Source organism: Festucalex cinctus, chromosome 5, assembly GCF_051991245.1.
Source record: "Festucalex cinctus isolate MCC-2025b chromosome 5, RoL_Fcin_1.0, whole genome shotgun sequence".
Classification (NCBI taxonomy): Eukaryota; Metazoa; Chordata; class Actinopteri; order Syngnathiformes; family Syngnathidae; genus Festucalex; species Festucalex cinctus.
In genome coordinates this window covers 20,962,715-20,982,816 of record NC_135415.1, presented here as the reverse complement: position 1 = coordinate 20,982,816, position 20,102 = coordinate 20,962,715, and the positions used below count along the sequence as shown (strand labels likewise).

The following is a 20,102-nucleotide window of genomic DNA, read 5'->3' as shown; positions in this document are numbered from 1 at the left end:
GAATGAGGGACATAAAAAAAAAAAAAATGTACTCAATTAATAACAAAGTTTAGCATGTAGTACGTGTTGCAGAGCTGCCTTTTAAATAATAATGAGTCTCCCTCTCTTATCTTCCAAAATCTCTCCAGGCTCCCAGAGCCTCAAGCATTAAGAGTACCAGCCTGGTCAAGCATAAGTAAAATTTCATCTGTTAGACATCAAGAAACATAACAGAAACTCACAAACAAAAATGATAAAAGCCTAAATGTCAATCATTTCAAAGAAACATAGCGTTCTAAGCTTAGTCTTCCACTGTGCTGTGATCAAAATGATTGGGAAACGTTGCATATTATCGTCTGAAATAAACAATGTTCCTCCCATCTGTCACAAATCTAATTAAAATTTAAAGTCAAGACTGACGAATAGCAGCTCCAAAAGCACTTTACATTTTTTACGTTCTTTTTAAGCCTCGAAAGTCACACTACTGTATTCATAAAACCATGAGAGATTATATAGTTTGTTGTGTCTGATTTGACTGCATGTGTGCATCACCCCATGCATGATTTACTATGCATGGTTACTAGTGGCCATGCCCCTTATTTCTTTTCATTCTGCCCCAATAAATCTTCCACCAAATGCAACCAGGGTATGAAATGAAAATTTTTACAGAAAAACAATTGAACAAGCCAGTGGGTACGGTGTCATTAGGGGGGGGTTACATCATAGTAAAATATGGTGGAAAGTTAAGGGTTATGTCAAAGTTACACTTCCCTTGAAGGCATTCTAAAATTGCTCAAAAATCTGCTGCAGTGTGATGCGATGGGTCAACCAGTCAACCTTACATAAAGATATGCTTGTCAAAGTTCATCATCCTTGAGACCCCAAAAATAGAAATGTCTTAAAATAAACTTTTCAACAGATGAATCCATGATTAAATTCATTGTTTGTTACAGTACAGCCCTAATTTACATGCTGCCTATTAGGCTTTGGAACCAGCTTAAAAATAAATAAAAATAAATAAATAAATAAATATCTGTCCTGCTTTTAATGTCTAACAACTTGCTTCGTCCATAATCTGTTCTTCCGCAGTCACATGAACAACTTCACGGGAATGGTGTATCAGAGCGTTTTGCTTTCTCAAAAGCCGCAAGCACGAGCCGCCAGCATGGATGGGTCCATTCAGCCAAATACTTCTCCTGCGCAGTGGCCAGGTATACAAAGATTTGATTCAATTCAAAATGTTATTTCATTCTTTAAGAAAGAAATGAAAGGGGACAGAAATAAGTGAAACTAAGTTGTGATATCTGCCCCTGATCCAAAAAAAAAAAAAAAAAAAGATACAAATAGACTGATGAAATGATTTAGTTTTATAATCCAGATTGTTCCATAAACTGACACCTTGAATTGAAATACATTGTTGTTTTTGTTTTGTTCTGTATTTAGGTTTGGAAAAAATATCCGTTCCTCTTAATTTGTACTCACTTTCCCTTTTTTTGAATTTGATTACTTACATGTTAATTGGTAAAATTTCATGATGGACTTTATACGTTATTTTAAGGTGGCTAAACTCCATCAATTCATTGAATTTTAAAGTTTTTAGTTGTATAAATATTGCATTAGTGTGATCTCTGTATCCATATCCAAACACGACACGAATAGCTTGTTTCGGTAAATAAAAATTGGTTCGATGTAGGTTTTGCAGGCACACCCCCACACTTCAATGCAATATGTCAGGTATGGAACAATCAATGAATTAAATAACAAATCATTCTTGTTCAATAATTATTTAACCTTGTGTAAAACGGCTATGGATTGGGATACCTTAGATTTGACATGTTCTATATGCACTTTCCATGTTCACTGGTCATCTATAATAAAACCTAGAAACTTTAAAGATAAACATGTACCCTATTTTTTACTTATATGTAGGACCAAATCCAAATAGATAAAACCCCTAAACTTTAATTTTCTTAAAGTCTCACCCCCCGAACTTTTCCTTTTCCTCTCGCATTGGTCCCTCGCTGCGCCACTCTCCAGGTATCGCCTCAATGATCCGTCTGTTGAGCTCAGCGGGCGACGAGAGTCAACCGGGCCTAACCGTACTACTGTGCGAGATCCTGACAGCTGTTTACCTCAGCCTCTTTGTTCACGGCATGGCCACTCACTCCAGCAACGAGCTCTTTCGCATCATGGCCCACCCTCTCAGCAGCAAGCTCTGGGTGACGGTGTTCGGAGGAGGCGCACGAACCCCCGTCGTCAAGAAAGCCAACAGTCCAGCAAAAACTCCCCCGCCAGGTAAGTGAGGACATTTAAATTGGATTTGATTGAGTTTGTGCCAACGCGGAACATAATGGGCCAAATTAAATCAGCTCTGCTGAATTAGTTCTCGTCTTTAAGATGTTGTAAGATGTTATCAGCCTTAGAAAGAGATGTGTTTAGTCCATGTACTCTCTCTGAAACTTTATTAGGGATTTTGCTTTCATTGTTGTCTGTTACACTCCTGTTCAGTGATTTTAATCAAGATAAAACCCTCTTAATCCTAAAACTAATATGCGGCAATGCCTAAAGCAATGAACACTTAGCAGGTACGTCTGCACAATCAATTTAAAAGATAAGAATGTTCAGTTTTGTTTGCATTATTTAGAGACATGAGAAACACATCTTAGTATGATGTCAAGTAACCAGTATTAAATGAATACAGTGTAAATCACAACAGAGTATAATTTCACAAAAGCATTGTGAATTGTGCATTGTGCATTTTTTTTTTTTTTTTTAACATATTTTTTTGCTGGTGTACCTAATGAAGTTTCCATTGATTGTATTTAATCATCATAATTTGTCGCATGGCTGAGATAACTGAATAAATTAAAAACAACATGGATACCTTTAATAATGTGTTTGTTGAATCCACAGCGTCACCAGGCACAGACGTCTCTGATAAAAAGTCCAGACGCTTCCGACTTCTCTCGTCACGCAGCGGCTCGAAGGAAGAATCCAGCATAGAGAAGGAGCCCCCCTCCAGCCCCAAGCCCGAACCTGTAGTGGACCAGGAAGCCACTTCCATTTTCAAAGAATGTTTTGTTCCACCAGAGCTCAGCATTTGGGATTACTTTATCGCTAAGGTATCCCTGAAGACTATCATTCAAAAATCGCAAAATGTATTTTTCCTGCAAAGCTCATATGATTGATTTTTGTGCTCTATTATTCCACTAGCCCTCCCTGCCACCGTCAGAAAACCGAGTTCAATACGACTCAGAAGAGAGCCAGGGCAGTGAAGATGAAGAGGAGGATGAATACGATGATATATTTGACCCCAACTCACCTCAAAAAGAGCACACTAACTACAATTCTTACAGGTGGATATTGCTGCCGGCACAATTCAACCCTTCACTGTGCTATTGACTTCAAATGCAGGCTTGTCTATAAATGTTATGGCCCTGGTTTTTATGAGGGCAATGTTGGACCACCGTAAATCATAATGTTCCGGACTGCTGTCTATATTGTAATGGTATTCTCCTTCTCCAGTTGGTGTTTAATGCGCTTGGCAATGGTCCAGCTGGTGCTAGTCAACCTTAAGTCTTTCTACCCCATGGCAGGATATGATCTATTGGGTCAGTACTAGCTGTGGCGCGAACAGTACACGCAATCCAACAAGCTGCAGTGAAGCTATATCGTCATCCTCTGTCTTGTTTTTAAATCCCACTTGGCACAGACCTGCCTGTGGCCTCCCCGCTGTGTCACAGTGTGCTGAAAACGCTGCAGCGCTGGGAGCAGGTGCTGCAGAAAAGGCTGGAAATCTTTGGAGGCCCTCCCTCCAAGTACATCTCCACACATTTCCAGGAGGAAGCCATTACGCCAGGCCCCGCCATTCTCAGACACAAGGCGCTGTTTGAACCATCCAACACTCCGTTCAGGTACTCCCGTGATTCTAGTCGAGACGGACATTCCAATCGATAAATTGATATGTAAGACTTGTAGATTGTGTGGAATTTATTCTGTTTGTATCATATCAGAGCAATTCAGACAAAATGTAGACTAGAGCAGTGTTATTGTTGATTATGCTGCCATCAAAGTACCCTTTCCCACCCCATGCGATGGACATGTTAAATTCCTATCCTTTGTTTCAGCATCATGGTATTACTGCCATTGAAGAAACAATATGTCTGATAGATGTGTTGTGCCTCAAGCACCAGCTTGAATATTTATTACAAGTCGGCAACAGCAGCACTAAACTGCAATAATTTTTTTTCAAGCTTTTAATTTTGCTTCAGTGAGTCCGTGCGGCTGACACGGTGTGTTTTTATTGTTGTTTCCAGGACGAGTCACCATTCAGCACTCCCTGTCAAGCGCCTTTGGCAGTTCCTGGTAAAGCAAGATGAAGTGCAGGAGACATTCATCAAAAACATCTTCACCAAGAAGCATGACGCTGGCGAGGTACACCGTCTTCACACTGAACTTTAGCATGTTTGAACGTAGCACACACACCACATTATAATGCCACCAAATAACACTGCTTTGCTAATGCCAAAAGTAATCATAGCTTATCTTGTGCTGAAACCAAGTCATTATTTCCGATTAACTCCTTTGCTTTGTTTTTTTTTCCAAGCTATGCATGATAAAATGTATTGTTACTGCCTCCAGCTGCATGATGATGCGTTCATTTCATTCAAGTAATTCCTGCCTGTTTAATTAACATCACAATAATTCACTTTCTCTGTGTGTTTGTATGCATGGTCCACCACTTGCCGTATGTTGTGCGTGCGTGTGTCCTTTATGTTGTGCTGCCTCCCAAATCATTAAAGTTGGTTGAGGACCAGACTGATATGAAATGTTCAGGGATGGACGAGACAGGAAACCATCAGGTACTGCTGCCATATACAGTAGATGAATTGTTAATGTATATGTATTAGGGATGGGAAAAAAGTATGTGGGTGTGTCTGTGGACAAATTCTATCTTTTTTTTTTCTTTATATTGTCATGTTTTGATTTGTTTTACATATTTTATTTTACTACTGTGTCATGTCTACAGTTAGTCGGAAAATAAGAATTCAGATTATTGAGTACAAAATGCAGCTTTTTTGACATGCAAAATAGAGGTAATTTTCAACGATGCCTCAGCCATGTTCTCTAAAATGTTCCATGCGGCCCATAAACCAAGGTACTGAAACCAAGGTACTGTCCCACCCCTAATATGTATGCAATTTATTTATAACAATTTGTGTGTGGCTTGCTGTGTTGAATGTGATTGCCGCGGTCATTTTCATGTTTCAAGTTTGTTTGTTTTTTGTTTGGATTACATTTTTAGTCGTTTTACTCCAAGATTAAATTTCATTTTCTGTCATTTTAATTGACAGCACAGTAGTTGGTTAGAACATTTGTCTTTATAGTCGTGAGGTTCTGATTTGAAATCTTGTTCTCACCGTGCTTGCATGGACTTTTTCCGGATATTCACTAGTCTTCCTCCCGTTTTCTAAAATCACAAATGTTATAATTTAAGACAAAAGCATCCATATGGTGTGAGGTTGAACGGTTGTTTGGCTATATGTGCTTTGCGATTGGCTAGAGACTAGTCCAAGGTGTAGCCCACATTTCGCCCAAAGTCAGACGTCATCATTCCAGCTACCCCTGAATGAGGGCATGTCATACAGAAGAATTGATGGGTACAAGAAAAAGTTGCTCTTAAAGATGAAATGAACCAGCAGACTGGTGCCCTGCACTTTACGTAGTTAAACAATATCAACCATATTACAATGCGATAGTGTGGGTGGCTGGATAATGTCTTATTGGCATGAGCATTTTGCAGTGGAATAGCAATGATGGTATCTAGGCATGATGACAGAACTAGAGCACATGCATTTTCATGCAAAAACTGGCGGCAGTGTTTTAAGATAGATCTTTCCCATCTACTCATGTGAAGTATAAACCTACATTGTGCATTACGCTGAAGCTGTAAACGCACCAGCTTTTAGCTCCTGCCCTTAGTACTGTACAGTGCTAATTGTCTCAGTATTCAAAAGGACTGTCGCATGAAGCTGAATAGATTCTCATTCTTGGACCTAACACTGTCTCAGTCGATCTGCATCCCCACAGAGATTATGCACGCTGCGTAAATGGCAAACCACCATATTTAGATTTCTGCGAGTCAAATTGTACTGTATCGCATCTGACAGAGAGAGGCACCCCCGTTTCCTCTTGAATAAATGCTGTAAAGACTGTGATTTAATCTCCTGCTCCGAGGGTGCGTCTCATTTTGAATAATTGTGGAATCACAATAGAACAGTCACCTCCGCGGTTGCGCTTGTACTTATTGCTCATAGGCCACTGCGCTCCTGCAGTCTCATGGCACTAACCTGGTTATGTTGCTCGCTGGAGGTTAGCAGTGCGGCGGCATCAAGCCCCACATGTCCTCTCCTAACCCCTCAAGGCACGACAAACGCACGCATAAGTACAGACAGCATGTACAGTGTTGGAGACAAAGAAGCAGGCAGGGCCTGGTTCGTGCTTTGGCTGCTGGCATGTCAAGTTTGATCTTAGAAAGCGAGGGGAAAAAAATCATTTGACAATTTATTTATCTTGTCAGGTCAATGGCTCTGTAGTTAGAAACAGAATACTTTGTGAAGTTATGGTGGCTATTTGCCTTGAAGAAATCTTTATAATGTTGTGATGATTGTGTGTGTGCGTGCAGACTGAGTCAGATCTGAGCTGCCCTGGGGGGAAGGCTCGCATCATTCATAAGGAGTCAGACATCATCACGGCCTTTGCCATCAACAAGGTACGCCTGCTGTATACACATAGCTAAAAATACATACTCTGTCGTAAAAATCAACTGTGTCATCTTATAAATATGTATATGGTTCATTTTGTGACCAGAAGTTGCCAATAACAGGACTTCTCCACTTTTATCTACTCAATCCAACTATTGTGTGTCTTCCAGGCAAACCGTAATTGCTTAGTCATGGCCTCTACACATGACATTCAGGAGTTGGATGTGTCATCCATTTTGGCCACACAGATCTTGACGTGGATCGATGACGAGGAGGTCGAAGCGAAAGGGTAAGAGAGGGCTTGCCTCCCCCTTGTGAGATGGAGGCTGGATAGCTTACAGCTGGCCACGATGCCTGTTTCTCTATACAGTATTTTGTTCATTTGGTGTCCTCAGACCTACTAGATGTCATTCCCTGGGTGCGTTGTTTGATTAAATAAATTATATAAATTATAGGATGTGCTGAAGTATTTTAGTATGGCAGCTAAGCTGATTTACTGAAGGTTTCCTCATGTACGACCGGGCACAAACATGATTGTCCACGCAAACAGGAGCTAATAGACTGAAAATACACAAAATTTACACGTAGTTAATTTTACATCTTCTGTGAGGACTATGCAAATAGATGATTTTAGCACATATGTCACTAATTAACCCTGACACAAATTGTGATGGCTGATTTTGCATCTGTCAATATCTCATCTGAAAGGCAGGTGAAAACCAGCACACTTAGTGGTGCAGACAAAATATGAGGCGATAGGGAGAACTTCACAGCTTGTGTAAACATTTTTGAAACCTGAAAACAAAGAGAAACAAAAATTATTGTGACATTTCTAGTTGCCATTACAAGTTTGAAGCGTATAAATTATCTCTAGGACTGACTTGAAACTACTCACAAGAAGGAGTCATGCCAAATTTGCTGACAAAACTCCTTTCAATTCTACATTTCCATGCATCTTAATGGGTCATTCATTGCACTGTGAAAATAGGTGCGGCCTCTCCGAGAGTTGTTTTAGGGGTGTGCTCTCCCAAGCATTAATTGCATTTAACTTTATCTTCCGTTAACACTTCCAATTCCATCACTTCAAACTTCATTTTGCGCTTGTGTTGCTCTCCCAAAATGTTCCTTGGTGAAAACCATCAGAGCTACTTAAAGTTCAAAACCTGTATGTCAAGAGCATATGCAATCTGTTAGTAAATGAATGCGCAATTTGCTCCCCACTATTTGGTATCTTGGATAATTTATGTATTATATTGTCTCTGCAGAGTGGGCACAGATGACTTCCTCATGATCCATGCACATGATGACTTTGTCACCCTGCACGGCAGCACGCCGTACACCCGGAGCAGCCCCGGCACGCCCATCAACATGCCGTGGCTTGGCGGTCATCAGACAGGCCGGGGAGCTTCTGTGGTCAGTTCCACTGATTTCCATACTGCATTCAAAATTTTCATCCCTTTCACCCAGCATCATATTCACTCAGCCGAGCATGTTTGCTAAATTGTCAAATAAGCCTCAGATGTTTGATCTTTTGAATTCCCACGCACTGCGCAGAGGACTGCTGTGGGTTTAGATTGCCGGCAGCGGCCGAATGATTGATTTGGGTTCACTCTTTGAGATGAATGTTTGTGAGTCACCTTCATTCACATTCACCAGAGGAACCCGCTACTCTTAATAACTATCCACACAGCCAGTAAGAACCACAGCTAACTGTTAAAGCCAGCAGAATGTTATTAATCATATGTTTACAGTCTTAAGACAGTAAACAGTCGCGTCACACAAATTAGGAGATGGATCTTAGCCTACTGGTATTTATCAAAAATATTAACTCTATTAGGGCGGCCCGTTGGCTGACTGGTTAGCATGTCTGCCTCCCAGTGCAGAGGACGCAAGATCGAGTCCAGGCTTCAGCCTTCCTGGGTTGAGTTTGCATGTTCTCCCCGTGCCTGTGTTGGTCTTCTCCGGGTACTCCGGTCTCCTCCCACATTTCAAAGACATGCTTGGCAGGTTAATTGAATGCTCTAAATTGTCCGTAGGTGTGAGTGTGAGTGGTTGTTCGTCTATATGTGGCCTGCAATTGGCTGGCAACCAGTTCAGGGTGTACCCCACCTACCGCCCAAAGCCAGCTGGGATAGGCTCCAGCAGCCCCGCGACCCTTGTGAAGAAAAGCGTCTCAGAAAATGGATGGATTGGATGGATAAAAGCTATTAAAGGCGCTGCTGCTTTTGTGTTGAATCTCATTCGTGTGTGTACAATAGGTGTACCTATTGCTGTGGTATCCATTGGAACACATCCAACATTTGCATGACAAAAATTGACAATATGATGCGTTCAGAATGAAAAGATCATCAATGCAGCTAGCAGTACTTCTAAAAAAGGCACTTGTATTGGCTCACGCATCTCATCTCGTCGTCCTCTTCATTTTCACCTTTGTCCTTCAGATGATCAAGAGAAATATCAACAATGTGAGAAGAATGACCTCACATCCCACGCTACCATACTGTAAGTAGAAATCCGTCTGTCCAATGAGTTGAGTTTATTAACAATCTGTTCTCTTTTTTTTGTTACTTTACATCATCCCAAATATTTCACATAAGCCCCTTTTTAAGATGTCTAGTGTTATTTTATTTGCTTGAAACTAATCACATCCTACATTATTTAGTTGTTGTTTTTTTAATTGATTTATTTTCTATCATCGAATGTGCTATAGTAATATATTTATAAAAACACTTAAGCTGGTACAATAATCTTGAACATCTCTTTTGCTATTTATAAAATAAAATATCTTCCCAGCATCAATGTTAAAACATACAGACAGCAAATAGCCTATTGAATTCATAATAAAACTTCACAATTGATCCCACAGACACAGCAAAACAGAGAAACAGAAATGTTGTGATTATTTTTCCTTGCCATTTACTACAAGACAGACTTTATTGGGCTCTATCAGAACTGCCCAGTAGGCCCCTGGAAAAAAAAAATTGGCAAAAGCCAAACACACACCTGAGACTCTTTGAATAGCAAACTAGGGGCTAGCTATACAGTACTCCTACAAAGCTGAACAGAAGTCAGACAGATACTAAAAAATTACATCATTAAATATTATTAATGGTGGCAAACCTTCCAAATGTTCATACTTTGGCACTATTTTCTATCCATATTAGATTCATAGGCAAAAAAAAAAAAAAAAAAAGTGCTTTCTCCCTGATTCCAATTGGAGCTCATCTGGGTAATTCAATAGTAATGGGACGCATCATGCAATGGACTACCGTACTTTCTCATCCTAATGAGAAACATTCTCATCCCAATGAGATCATTTCTTGTTTGAGCAAGACCTAATGAGAAACCTATTTCAATATCTTTCCCTTTTTTGTTGTTCTTACAGACTTGACAGGGGCTCAAGATGGCAGTGTGCGGATGTTCGAGTGGGGTCACTCCCAGCAGATCATCTGCTTCAGAAGTCCAGGCAACTCCAGAGTGACCAGGATTCGATTCAACCATCAAGGCAATAAGGTCACTAAATCACCCGTTCGCTTCCTTTTGAACCTGGCCGCTTTCAAAAACCATTCACAATTCTTTGCTCTAACGCGAGCCAGTCCCACCGAGAGACTTCTTCACACGTCCTTTCTCAACTTTGCCTCGCTGGCACGAAGCGCAGCCGGGAGTTGGCTTCAGTGCACATTGTTCTTCAGATGAGTGCACCCGCCTCCCGCCAAACATGTCCTCAGATGGTGCCTCAACGCCATCGCCGTCTCCTCTGTCGGCTCGGCCCAAAAAGAGCAAGAGACGCTTAGAGAATTTGCAAACATTTCCAGCGGTTATGTAAGCGCTGCGGTTTTGGAGCGTGGTGTGCGTTACCTCAAGGTGTCAGCGTATCTCAACAGGTGTCCCCGGTGCAACTGACACTGAGTCTGCTGTGGGGAAAAAAATGGAATAAACTGTATGATTTCATTTTCAGTGCTTGTTGTTTCTGTGCAGTTTGGGATCGTGGATGCCGATGGCGGTTTGAGTCTGTGGCAGACCAACACGAGCGGGGCAGCTCCCAAACCGTATCTGGTATGTCGGCGCACCAGCCACTTCTGTCATGCTCGTCTTTTTTCCCCTTTTACGATATTTGTCTTCTCCTTTTTGGGTCAAAACCTCTCTGGTGGTGATGTCTCACCAACACCATCCCTCCTCCTCTTCCTCCTTCGGCTCGCATTTTTCATTTTGTTTACTATTCCGCTGCCTCGTGATTACTGTCACTGCTTGTAAGAATCTTCTTGTGTGTGTGTGTGCCAGACTCTGCAGTGCCACAACAAGACGGCTCATGATTTTGTCTTTGTGGGCTCCTCCTCCCTCATTGCCACTGCGGGTCTTTCCACAGACAACCGGTAAGGTGATCTGCAAAATGCTGTATACAGTGGAACTGCGAAGGTCTTTTCAGTTGGGTTGATTTATTTATTTATTTATTTTTTAAACAGGATACTTGACTCATTGAGCTATTTTCAACATTAAGAAGATATATTGTCAATAATTAATGTGATAACTTCATTATTTTTCATGAACAAAACCTTTAAAAACGAATTTTGCCACTTGCTGTCGCCTGAAGATGACATAACCTCTTCTCAGGAAACCGGTAACGACCAATCATGGCTCAGTGTGCTGACCAAACCGCGATTGATCGTTACCCATTTCTTCAGTCAACAGCAAGTGAAAAAAAAAAAAAAGTGTTTTTAATAGTATTAATTGTACATGAAAAATCATTAAGTTATCAAATTAATTCTGGACAAAATAGTAACTTTTTACTGATGAAAATGGCTCAGTGAGACAAGTATCCATTTAACTAATTTGCTCCCAAAAAAAACATATAAATACGTTTAGAGATCGACCGATATGCTTTTTTCAGGGCCGATACCGATTCCGATTATCGGTAGTCAAGGAGGCAGATAACCGATATTTGAAGCCGATATTCATTTGCAGTAAAAGTTAAAATGTTGGCACCAAATTTTTGAATAATGCAAACCCTAACCGTTCTTTACAATGGATTCTCACACTAAACTTTTCATTTTACATCCTTCTATCTGCAATAAGACGTTGGTGGCGGGGGGAGTTAAATGTGGGGGCCAATGTGACATTACCTTTTATAGCATTTGGGATACTTGTAGTTTTATTCTATAAATGTTATATTTTTATATTTTGAAGTAATAGGAGGAACCCTGTCATTCAAAATGTGCATCAGCTGTGGCATTACTTATTACTACAGCAAAAATAAATAAAAAAATTCCATGAGAAAAACTATTCATCCCTGAACACCATACAGTTCTTGTAGACCTTATTATGATTATTGTTATTGTTACCATATAGACAGTTTTGATAAGCTGAGGATCTTAAATCGAGAACAGCAATATCATGCTACTCCTCTCTACAAGAGAACTGTCAAAAGACACTTCATCATGTAGTTTACTGCCACTTAGGATGCCCCAATCAACGCAGAAAAAGGTCGAGTAAAATAACTTGGTTATAATAATAGTAAGAATAACTTGGTTAAACAGACATTGTTGCGGTGGACCGCTGCCAGTTTCTGCTGTTTAATGTGTTTTACACTTATAGACGTGTGTGTGTATATGGGCACACTATTCTCTCACTACTGTACTGTACTGTATCACTTAATGGCACAGATGTACTTGTCTAAGTAATAACTGGGCTGCAACATTGCTAATTCACATTAACAAGCACTATCTTAGCTGTCCACATGAATAGTTACTAACACACGAGAAAGTTATACAACACACCAAACATGAGCTCATTATTCAAAGTATGATGCACGTAACGAAATTACATCACTGAACATTAATTGCAGCCGTGTACGGCCGTAGATGTTACATATTAGTGGCATCCATTGAGAGGATAATGTCCCAAATGACGGCAGACATGACGTGAAAAGAGAGACAAAACGAGCAAATAAGCACACTATACTTTAGTGCACTTCTCTACTAATGCCAAACATACGGAAGAGGACACGTTCGTGTAGTTAAACGGTGTTTGAGACACTTAATTTGTTACGGAGCGGACTTTAACGAGGTGCACAACGAGCTGTCAATCAAATCGACGTCGAAGCTTAAGGCACACAATGGCAAACCAGTGCGACAAATAAACACAATATAAAGTAACTAAACGCTATTTAGTGTCATTGTGGCATCTCACTGCATAATAACCGCTATGCAACAAGTAGTGGACGTGAACCAGAATGCAATGTGTGCGTCACGAGAGGTAAATATAATGACGTTACTCTACTCTTAACATGGAACTAGACAATATAATAATGACAACTGTTAATATTTGGTACCTTTCTAACAAACATTATTTACTTAATTAAGTGAAAATGTGTGTGATTCCCTCCCCGAGTAGTTCAAGTAGCGAATTAGCTACTGGGTGTTAGCCTACATGCTAAGCTGAACACACCACTGTTAGCTAGCGGGGATTCAATGCAAGGCAATGCAGCTCCATTCATATAGTGCATTTAATACACAACATAATTCAATGTGTTTAGCTTATCATGGTGAAACGATCGGCGGAGTCTCTTCTCTTTTAACTTACCTTCGAAGCATGTGTCTGTCGCGTTGTGTACGTGGGTGCGTGTGTGACCGGCTACTGTGATACAGGCATACACTACTGATTGGTTCTGGCTCTTGCACGGCTAACCAATCAAATGCTGCTATGGGCGTTACATTGCTGGAGTTGGACTCCATAACAGACAGAGACGCTCTGGGCTGCATTCGAAGCGAAAAGACGGAGTTTTAAATGGATCGCTCATATCGGCCGTCAGATTAATAAAACAGACCGATACCGATATGTACCAATATGTCAAATATCGGCCCCGATTATCGGCCCGACCGATTATCGGTCGATCTCTAAATACGTTCTACTTTAATTGACCACGCTCCCAAATACGTATTTATAAGTTTTTTTGTTTTTTGTTAGAGCATACAGAAGGCTTTGATGCAGCCTCTGAACTGAAAAGAATGTTTGAAACAATGGTAGTTATTACAAAAACGGCCATCAGGTCGCAGCAGAGTATAAGAAACCAACCAGGGTCATGTTGCAACAATCCTTTTTGCCAGTGTTTTCAATAGATTTGTGAATAATGATGAAACTTAGCTATATTCTAATGCTAATTGAATTGCTGCAAAACAAAAACAGATAGAAATACACTATGATGAAAAGAAGAGACTCTAAACTTTCTTTTGGTAGGTTCCATGTTTTTATAGCAATAGAACACAATATTTTGTGGCCCTTGCATAATCAGTGTGAATAAGGCCATCTCAATGGCCTTAGACGCTCCACTGCACAGTATACTCAACTGCTTACCACAGGAGTTAAAGAAAGGTTTTGTTTCCCTCCACAGAAACGTGTGTCTATGGGACACATTGGTGACTCCCATTAATAGCCTTGTACACGGTGAGATGCATGCAGAACACTCATGACATTACTTCTTCAAAAGGAAAAAAAAAAAAATGGCGTCAACATCATAACACATCCGCTATCCCGACTGTTCTGTAGCTTTCTGCTGCCACGAGTCCGGCGCCACCGTGCTGCTAATGGTGCCTAGGCAGCAGTTGCTGATTACGGGTGGGAGGAAGGGCTGGATCAGCGTCCTGGAGCTCCCTCACCGACACCAGCGGCAGAGCTTCCAGGCCCACGACTCGCCCGTCAAAGCGTTGGCGGTCGACCCGACCGAGGACTGCTTCATCAGCGGGTCCGCCGAAGGCAGCCTTAAGGTACATTGAGGAGGTTTCGTGTGTAGCTTCTCTTTCTGTCTAATATACAAGTGAAAATTGTCAATAGTGGGCGGATGTTTGTTACCCTTAAGATGTGATTCCAAATAGCGGACCGATACCAGTACGAGTGTTCACTCTTGAGTATTCACTGATGCCAAGTTTTATAACACTCGTACTTTCACACACACAAAAAAAAAAATCAACGAACACAATGACAGGAAATTGTGAACAAAGACCTTTCTGTATTTGACACATGATGAATGAATGATTTTGAACGTGTGAAAATGCCATAAATTAACTAAATGGGTAACGGCACTATCAAGTTATCGCAATATTAAAGCAGCCACATTATTGTCGTCGTTATGTCACAATATTAAAAGCAGCACACCTATTTAAAAAAAAAAGAAAAAAAAAAGTCAGGTTGATTTCCAATTTGTGCAGTTTGAGCACCCACTGTTGGCTAGTTTTTTAGTGCAGTTTAATTTTTACAAGGCATGTTTTGGCCCTTCCATGGAGGGGCACGTAATATGCTTGTGAACCGAGTCAATATGTGGATGAACTCAATGTATGCATGTATGAGCAAGTAAGTGCCTCAATATTAAGTGTTATTAAAGATTGTAGGTGGTTTATATACATTGCTGTTATGCTCAAAAGCACACAATATTGTTTTGGTTTTTTAGTATGAGCTCTTTTTTTTTTTTTTTTATTGTTACATATTGTGACCATTTATTGGATCGCCAACCTTCCCACAATATCGTGGTAATTATCGTATCGTGATATCGTATCATGATGTTTGGATATCGTTACATCACTACAACTAAACAGACAAAAACTGGCATGAAAGTAACATTTTAAATTAAATTATATTTGAAAAGGAGTAGGAAAGATGTCAAATAAATTTGTTTACTGATGTAGCACCAACTACTAGCAAGGTGGACTACATTTTATTTTCTTATTTTGCCTTTAGTATTCGTGAGTGGTATCAACATCCTTTATAAGTACCCGATACCTTGAGGTAAGATTGGTTTTGACCTGATACTTGCCCATACCTATTAAGCGGCAATGTGAGTGCCACATTCTCTCATGAGTAAGCATAGGATACCTTTGTTTCAGTTGTTTCTCTGTCAGAGATGACAATGATGCTCAAAATATATTGAGTTGTTTAAAAAGAAAAGATAAGCAAACAAAAGCAGTTTGGATTGTCTTTGTCACACAAGGTAAAGGCAAAAGTCCCGCAGGGCATCTGTTGTGTCTCGACGCGTCGGCCATCAGAGCAAGTGCAAGCAGGTGCCGGGAATGAGACGAAGCAGCTGCTTTCTCCGCAACTTGACTGACGGCTAACTAAAAGTGCGAGCATGGCAAGCCGGTCTGATCCTCATCCGTCATCACATCTGCTTTAGATTCAAACCGCTCTATTCCCCCATCATGTGAAGTCTTTAATTGCACGCCGGCTGATTGAAAAGCAGCGTGGCGTTTGGAGTGTTTGATGGGCGCGTATGGAACGGCCAGATTACGTGACATTAATTAAGTCATATATACAGGCTGTGCGCCTGCGGAAGGAGCTCATCAAATAAAATGACTCCCATGCTGGCTTTTCAAACGGAGCAGATTGCTATGCAGGGGAACAATGTGCTACTGACTTACTACATTATTGATGCTAATTAGTGGCCATAACGACCTAAAGACGACGTTTCTACAAAGTGTCTACACGTTCGTCTCAGGACACAACATGTTAACTGTACAAATAAATTACAGTATAATACAGTATAAAACGTTTACTAAGGGTGCATTAAAACGAGGGCCCGACAGACTAAAAAGCAAGCTGATTTAATTGAACATTAGCTCTTTTTAAAATAAGCCGATTTTTGTTGGTTTATTTATTTCACACATCATACAACACAAGACAAAGATAATGACAGTTAAACATAACCCCAAAAACGTAATAGGTAAAAAATAATAATAATAATAATAATCGGCGGGTTTTTGATTATTTTCTCTGTTAAAATGAAACATGCTACATGACAAAGGTAATGCAAAGCAGTCAAATGTTCTACCTGTTATTGGTTGTCAGCATGAAGCGACCAAAAAAGAAGTCATTTTATTCAATTCATTGGTTATTGTATTTTCATTATACCAATATCAAAATTATTATTATTATTATTATTATCATTATTATTTACTTTAGTTTTTTTCAGTTCGATCATATGAAATTGTTTGTGTTAGTGTGGCGTTTTTGTTTTTTCATCAATAATTTTTCAAACAGGCATATTTACTGGGTAGTTGGTCATGAATAATCTTTTGTGTGGAATTTGATCAAACTATTAATAATCATGTGAAGTTTGATGTAGCTTGATTATTCTGGCTAATTTAAGATTACATTTTCAACACATAGAATTTGATGAAACTAAAGTTGAATGTTAAAGAACCTTTTGATGGTTAGCAGGTGATCATTAGGAATTTTGGTATTTTTCAAGGTCATATTTGTTCAAATAAGAGTATTTGTTCATGTGAAATTGGATTGTTTGATTGATCCAAATATTTGTTAGTTTTTTTCACACGTGAATTGGTGACAGAAATGTTGGACAACAGTTTTTTTAATCATTAACTACATTGTGTGAAGTTTGAATGTTTTGGATCGATTGGAATCTTGCACAAACACACCCAAAAAAAATTACAAAAATAAAATAAAATAAAAATCCAAATGAATGTCTCTCCTCAGGTGTGGAACCTGTCCACGCAAAGTCTGCTCTACTGCTTCACCAACGAACACGCTCGGCAGTCGCTCTTCCGCAACCTGGGCACGGGCGTCATGCAGGTAGAGGTGGGGCCGGCCAATCACGTCTTTTCCTGCGGCGCCGACGGCACCATGAAGATGAGGGTTCTGCCCAACCGATTCAGCGCCAATAACAACAACAACAACACCCAACAGCATCACCATGGCAACCTCAAGAGCGACGTCAAGTTTATTTTGTAGATGAGGACTGAAACTCACAAAATGGCCGCCGTTTTTTTCTTCTTTTTTTTTTTTTGAGGTCCACTTGAGATTTGTCTGCACAGGCAGCAGGTAAGAGAATCGCCTCGTGGTTATGGACGATAAGTAAGCATTGAAGCACACTGGATCCAGTTGTACATTCCCGAAGGAAAGTTTGGCTTTTCAAAAAGCACATTTGAGCTGAGATCTACACCGCTTGTGTCATTTCTTGCAGTTTTATGTCTGGCACAAGGTGAGATCTGCGGCCGCCTGAGAAAGACTAGAGTAGCTGCAGTCAGGTTAGAGGTAAGGGAGTCGTGGCTCCAACTTTTTGGGTTTTTCCGCTCAAGCCGACGGCATGCTGTGTCTGAGGTCAGTCGCACCACGCAAAAGGCGTCGTCATAAAATGTCAATTTGCACATAACGGAGAAGCTGAATGACACCACTGGCAAAAAAGTTAGGGATATTCGGACTGAAACTTTAAGCAGTTGGAAATGTGCATTCAAAGGTCTAGAGGTCAAATAACGAGCACTGGTAAAGGTTCTGGTGCATTTTAGGTTCTGAAAGTCAAACTTTTTGTGAGTCGTGTAAAGTGTCAATAAAGCAGTTGAGCGTAATGTAAATTTGATGCCATGTACAGCACATTCAGATATAGATCTATATTCCTCGCCAATTGTATGAAGTGTCCTTAATCTTTTGACTACTAACTAGCTGTAGTGGTCTATATTCTTCGTATACAGTTGCACAAAATGTAGCTTTAATTTAAGCAGTGCCCCTCTTGAAATGGGCTTTTCCTATTTTTGGGGGGAGATGCTGCTGTTATTCCCGAATAAGCTGAAAAGGAAGTCTTGTTTTGGTGAGCAGGTTTTAACTGTTTATTTGTACAGATGTTTTATTCCAATAACTTTCTGCTACTAAATGTCATTCATTTTGGCTATTTTGAATTAAAATGGTTTCTTTTGTTGTTTCTCAACCATTGAAATTCTTTTTGCTTTTGTGCATCGTGTGTCTTCCGAGGAGCTTGCGCTAAATGCTACGAGCTAATGTGAAGGAGTTGAGATTTTGCACCTTTTTGTGCTGCTAGTTTTGATTTTCGGGAAGATGACATTATTTTATGATAGTGTTAGAGCTCCACTGAAAAGGAAACCCAAAAAGTACCCAACAGAATTATGAGAATGAAGTTGCAGTTTAGAATGACGGTGGAATGTTAGTTGAAAGGTTTTTATTTGCGCAAGAATAAAGCTATGATATCACTAGAAAACTATTTTGTTTTCATATTTTTGTTAATCCTAAGTCTAAATATTTAAAGTTAGTTTTACAAAAATTTAAGTCTGAATTAGAGCAATCATATTAGTTTAAAATAATGGCAATAAAATGTATTACAAAGAAATGAAGTTGTCATATTGCTAGTAAAAAAAAAAGTCATATTTCATCTATATTGCTGTAATATGAAAATAAACTTGTACAGTCTATTACAAGCAATGCACAATTATAACAACCTTACAATTACCGGTAAGAGTTTTCACAAACCCGTTTAATACTACTGTTCTACGTAGTCACATTACAACTTGTTTCTCTCAATATTATAACTTTATTCTAAAACTGAAAAAAAAAATCAGAATCTATTCTTGTATTATTATTTTAGTCACATAAAGCAGCATGGGTTTTCTCATTAAAATTAAGCTATCTTTTCCTCACCAAAAAATGCAAGTGAAAGATTCTCATATTCCGACTGTATTCTGCCATTTTCTTTGATGTGAGGCCTTGACACTCCCTCATGCAGACTTGTCATCCTTCCACTTCCTTGTAGGAGAAGCCTAGGTACGCTAATTTGTTGGACAATTGTGTATAAAGCCGTCTCTATTTATGAAATGTGTTGACTGACTGACGGAAAGGTACGTGTGTGCTTTTCTTTTCCTTCTTTGGCCTAATCAATCATGGTGCAATTCATGTTTTTTTTCTTCTCCCCAAAACGTCTCAAATGTCTGGGGATAAATGATGTGTACTCCTCGCATCTTGTGGAGTTGACAAATAACATTTTATCTGAGGCAAAGTGTTTGCTTCTACACAAGCTGGAGAGTGAAATAAATTTTATGAAAGTTGAGTGGTTTAGTTTTCTTTTTCAAAAGGCTCGTCTACTCAAAATTACAACACCTGTGTAAGTATGAACACAAAAGATGAATGACTCTATTAAACAGAAAACTATTTTCTTCGTAAAATCTTTGGCTCAGATTAACCCATAAAAAGGCACATTATTAAATTAGTTAATTAAACTGGATATATTTTTGCTCCCCCACCCTCCCAAGTTAAAATTGTTTCCAGATGTCAGTTTTGGACTGGTGGATGTGTCTCATGCAAATGAATCACTACTCACCCCACCACCCTATACTGCTGGGTCAATGCTGAGCTGTGGCTTTTGTTACCATGACAACCGGGATGAAGCTAGGACGTTGTAAAGCAAGCAGACTCAACAACAAAAAAAAAAAAAGTGAACCTCCATTAGAAAGTCAAAGCATCATTTGTATTTTCACTCTTGAAAGCAGCACTTCATCAAGCAGAACGGAACCCAGAACCTGTCAATTGTGATACAAATTTGCTCACAATTCCAGCATGCTGCCAATTAATTCA

At 39.7% G+C, this 20,102-nt stretch overlaps 1 protein-coding gene across 2 annotated transcripts in view; it reads left to right on the top strand.

Annotated features, from left to right (window-relative positions):
* dmxl1 (Dmx like 1) overlaps nt 1-19,578 on the top strand; it is a 45,039-nt gene extending 25,461 nt beyond the window's left edge. The window contains exons 34-51 of one of the 2 annotated variants that reach the window (XM_077520955.1): nt 1,069-1,190; nt 2,017-2,274; nt 2,893-3,101; nt 3,193-3,335; nt 3,505-3,590; nt 3,692-3,893; nt 4,296-4,413; nt 4,782-4,841; nt 6,665-6,751; nt 6,914-7,032; nt 8,009-8,156; nt 9,185-9,245; nt 10,129-10,256; nt 10,722-10,799; nt 11,025-11,116; nt 14,131-14,183; nt 14,286-14,503; nt 17,223-19,578. In XM_077520955.1, the coding sequence (XP_077377081.1) occupies nt 1,069-1,190; nt 2,017-2,274; nt 2,893-3,101; nt 3,193-3,335; nt 3,505-3,590; nt 3,692-3,893; nt 4,296-4,413; nt 4,782-4,841; nt 6,665-6,751; nt 6,914-7,032; nt 8,009-8,156; nt 9,185-9,245; nt 10,129-10,256; nt 10,722-10,799; nt 11,025-11,116; nt 14,131-14,183; nt 14,286-14,503; nt 17,223-17,477 (2,437 nt within the window). In that variant the 3' untranslated portion in view covers nt 17,478-19,578. The remainder of the gene's footprint in view (nt 1-1,068; nt 1,191-2,016; nt 2,275-2,892; nt 3,102-3,192; nt 3,336-3,504; nt 3,591-3,691; nt 3,894-4,295; nt 4,414-4,781; nt 4,842-6,664; nt 6,752-6,913; nt 7,033-8,008; nt 8,157-9,184; nt 9,246-10,128; nt 10,257-10,721; nt 10,800-11,024; nt 11,117-14,130; nt 14,184-14,285; nt 14,504-17,222) is intronic. The other variant, XM_077520956.1, reaches the window with a different exon arrangement.
* Nucleotides 19,579-20,102: the final 524 nt, after the last annotated feature.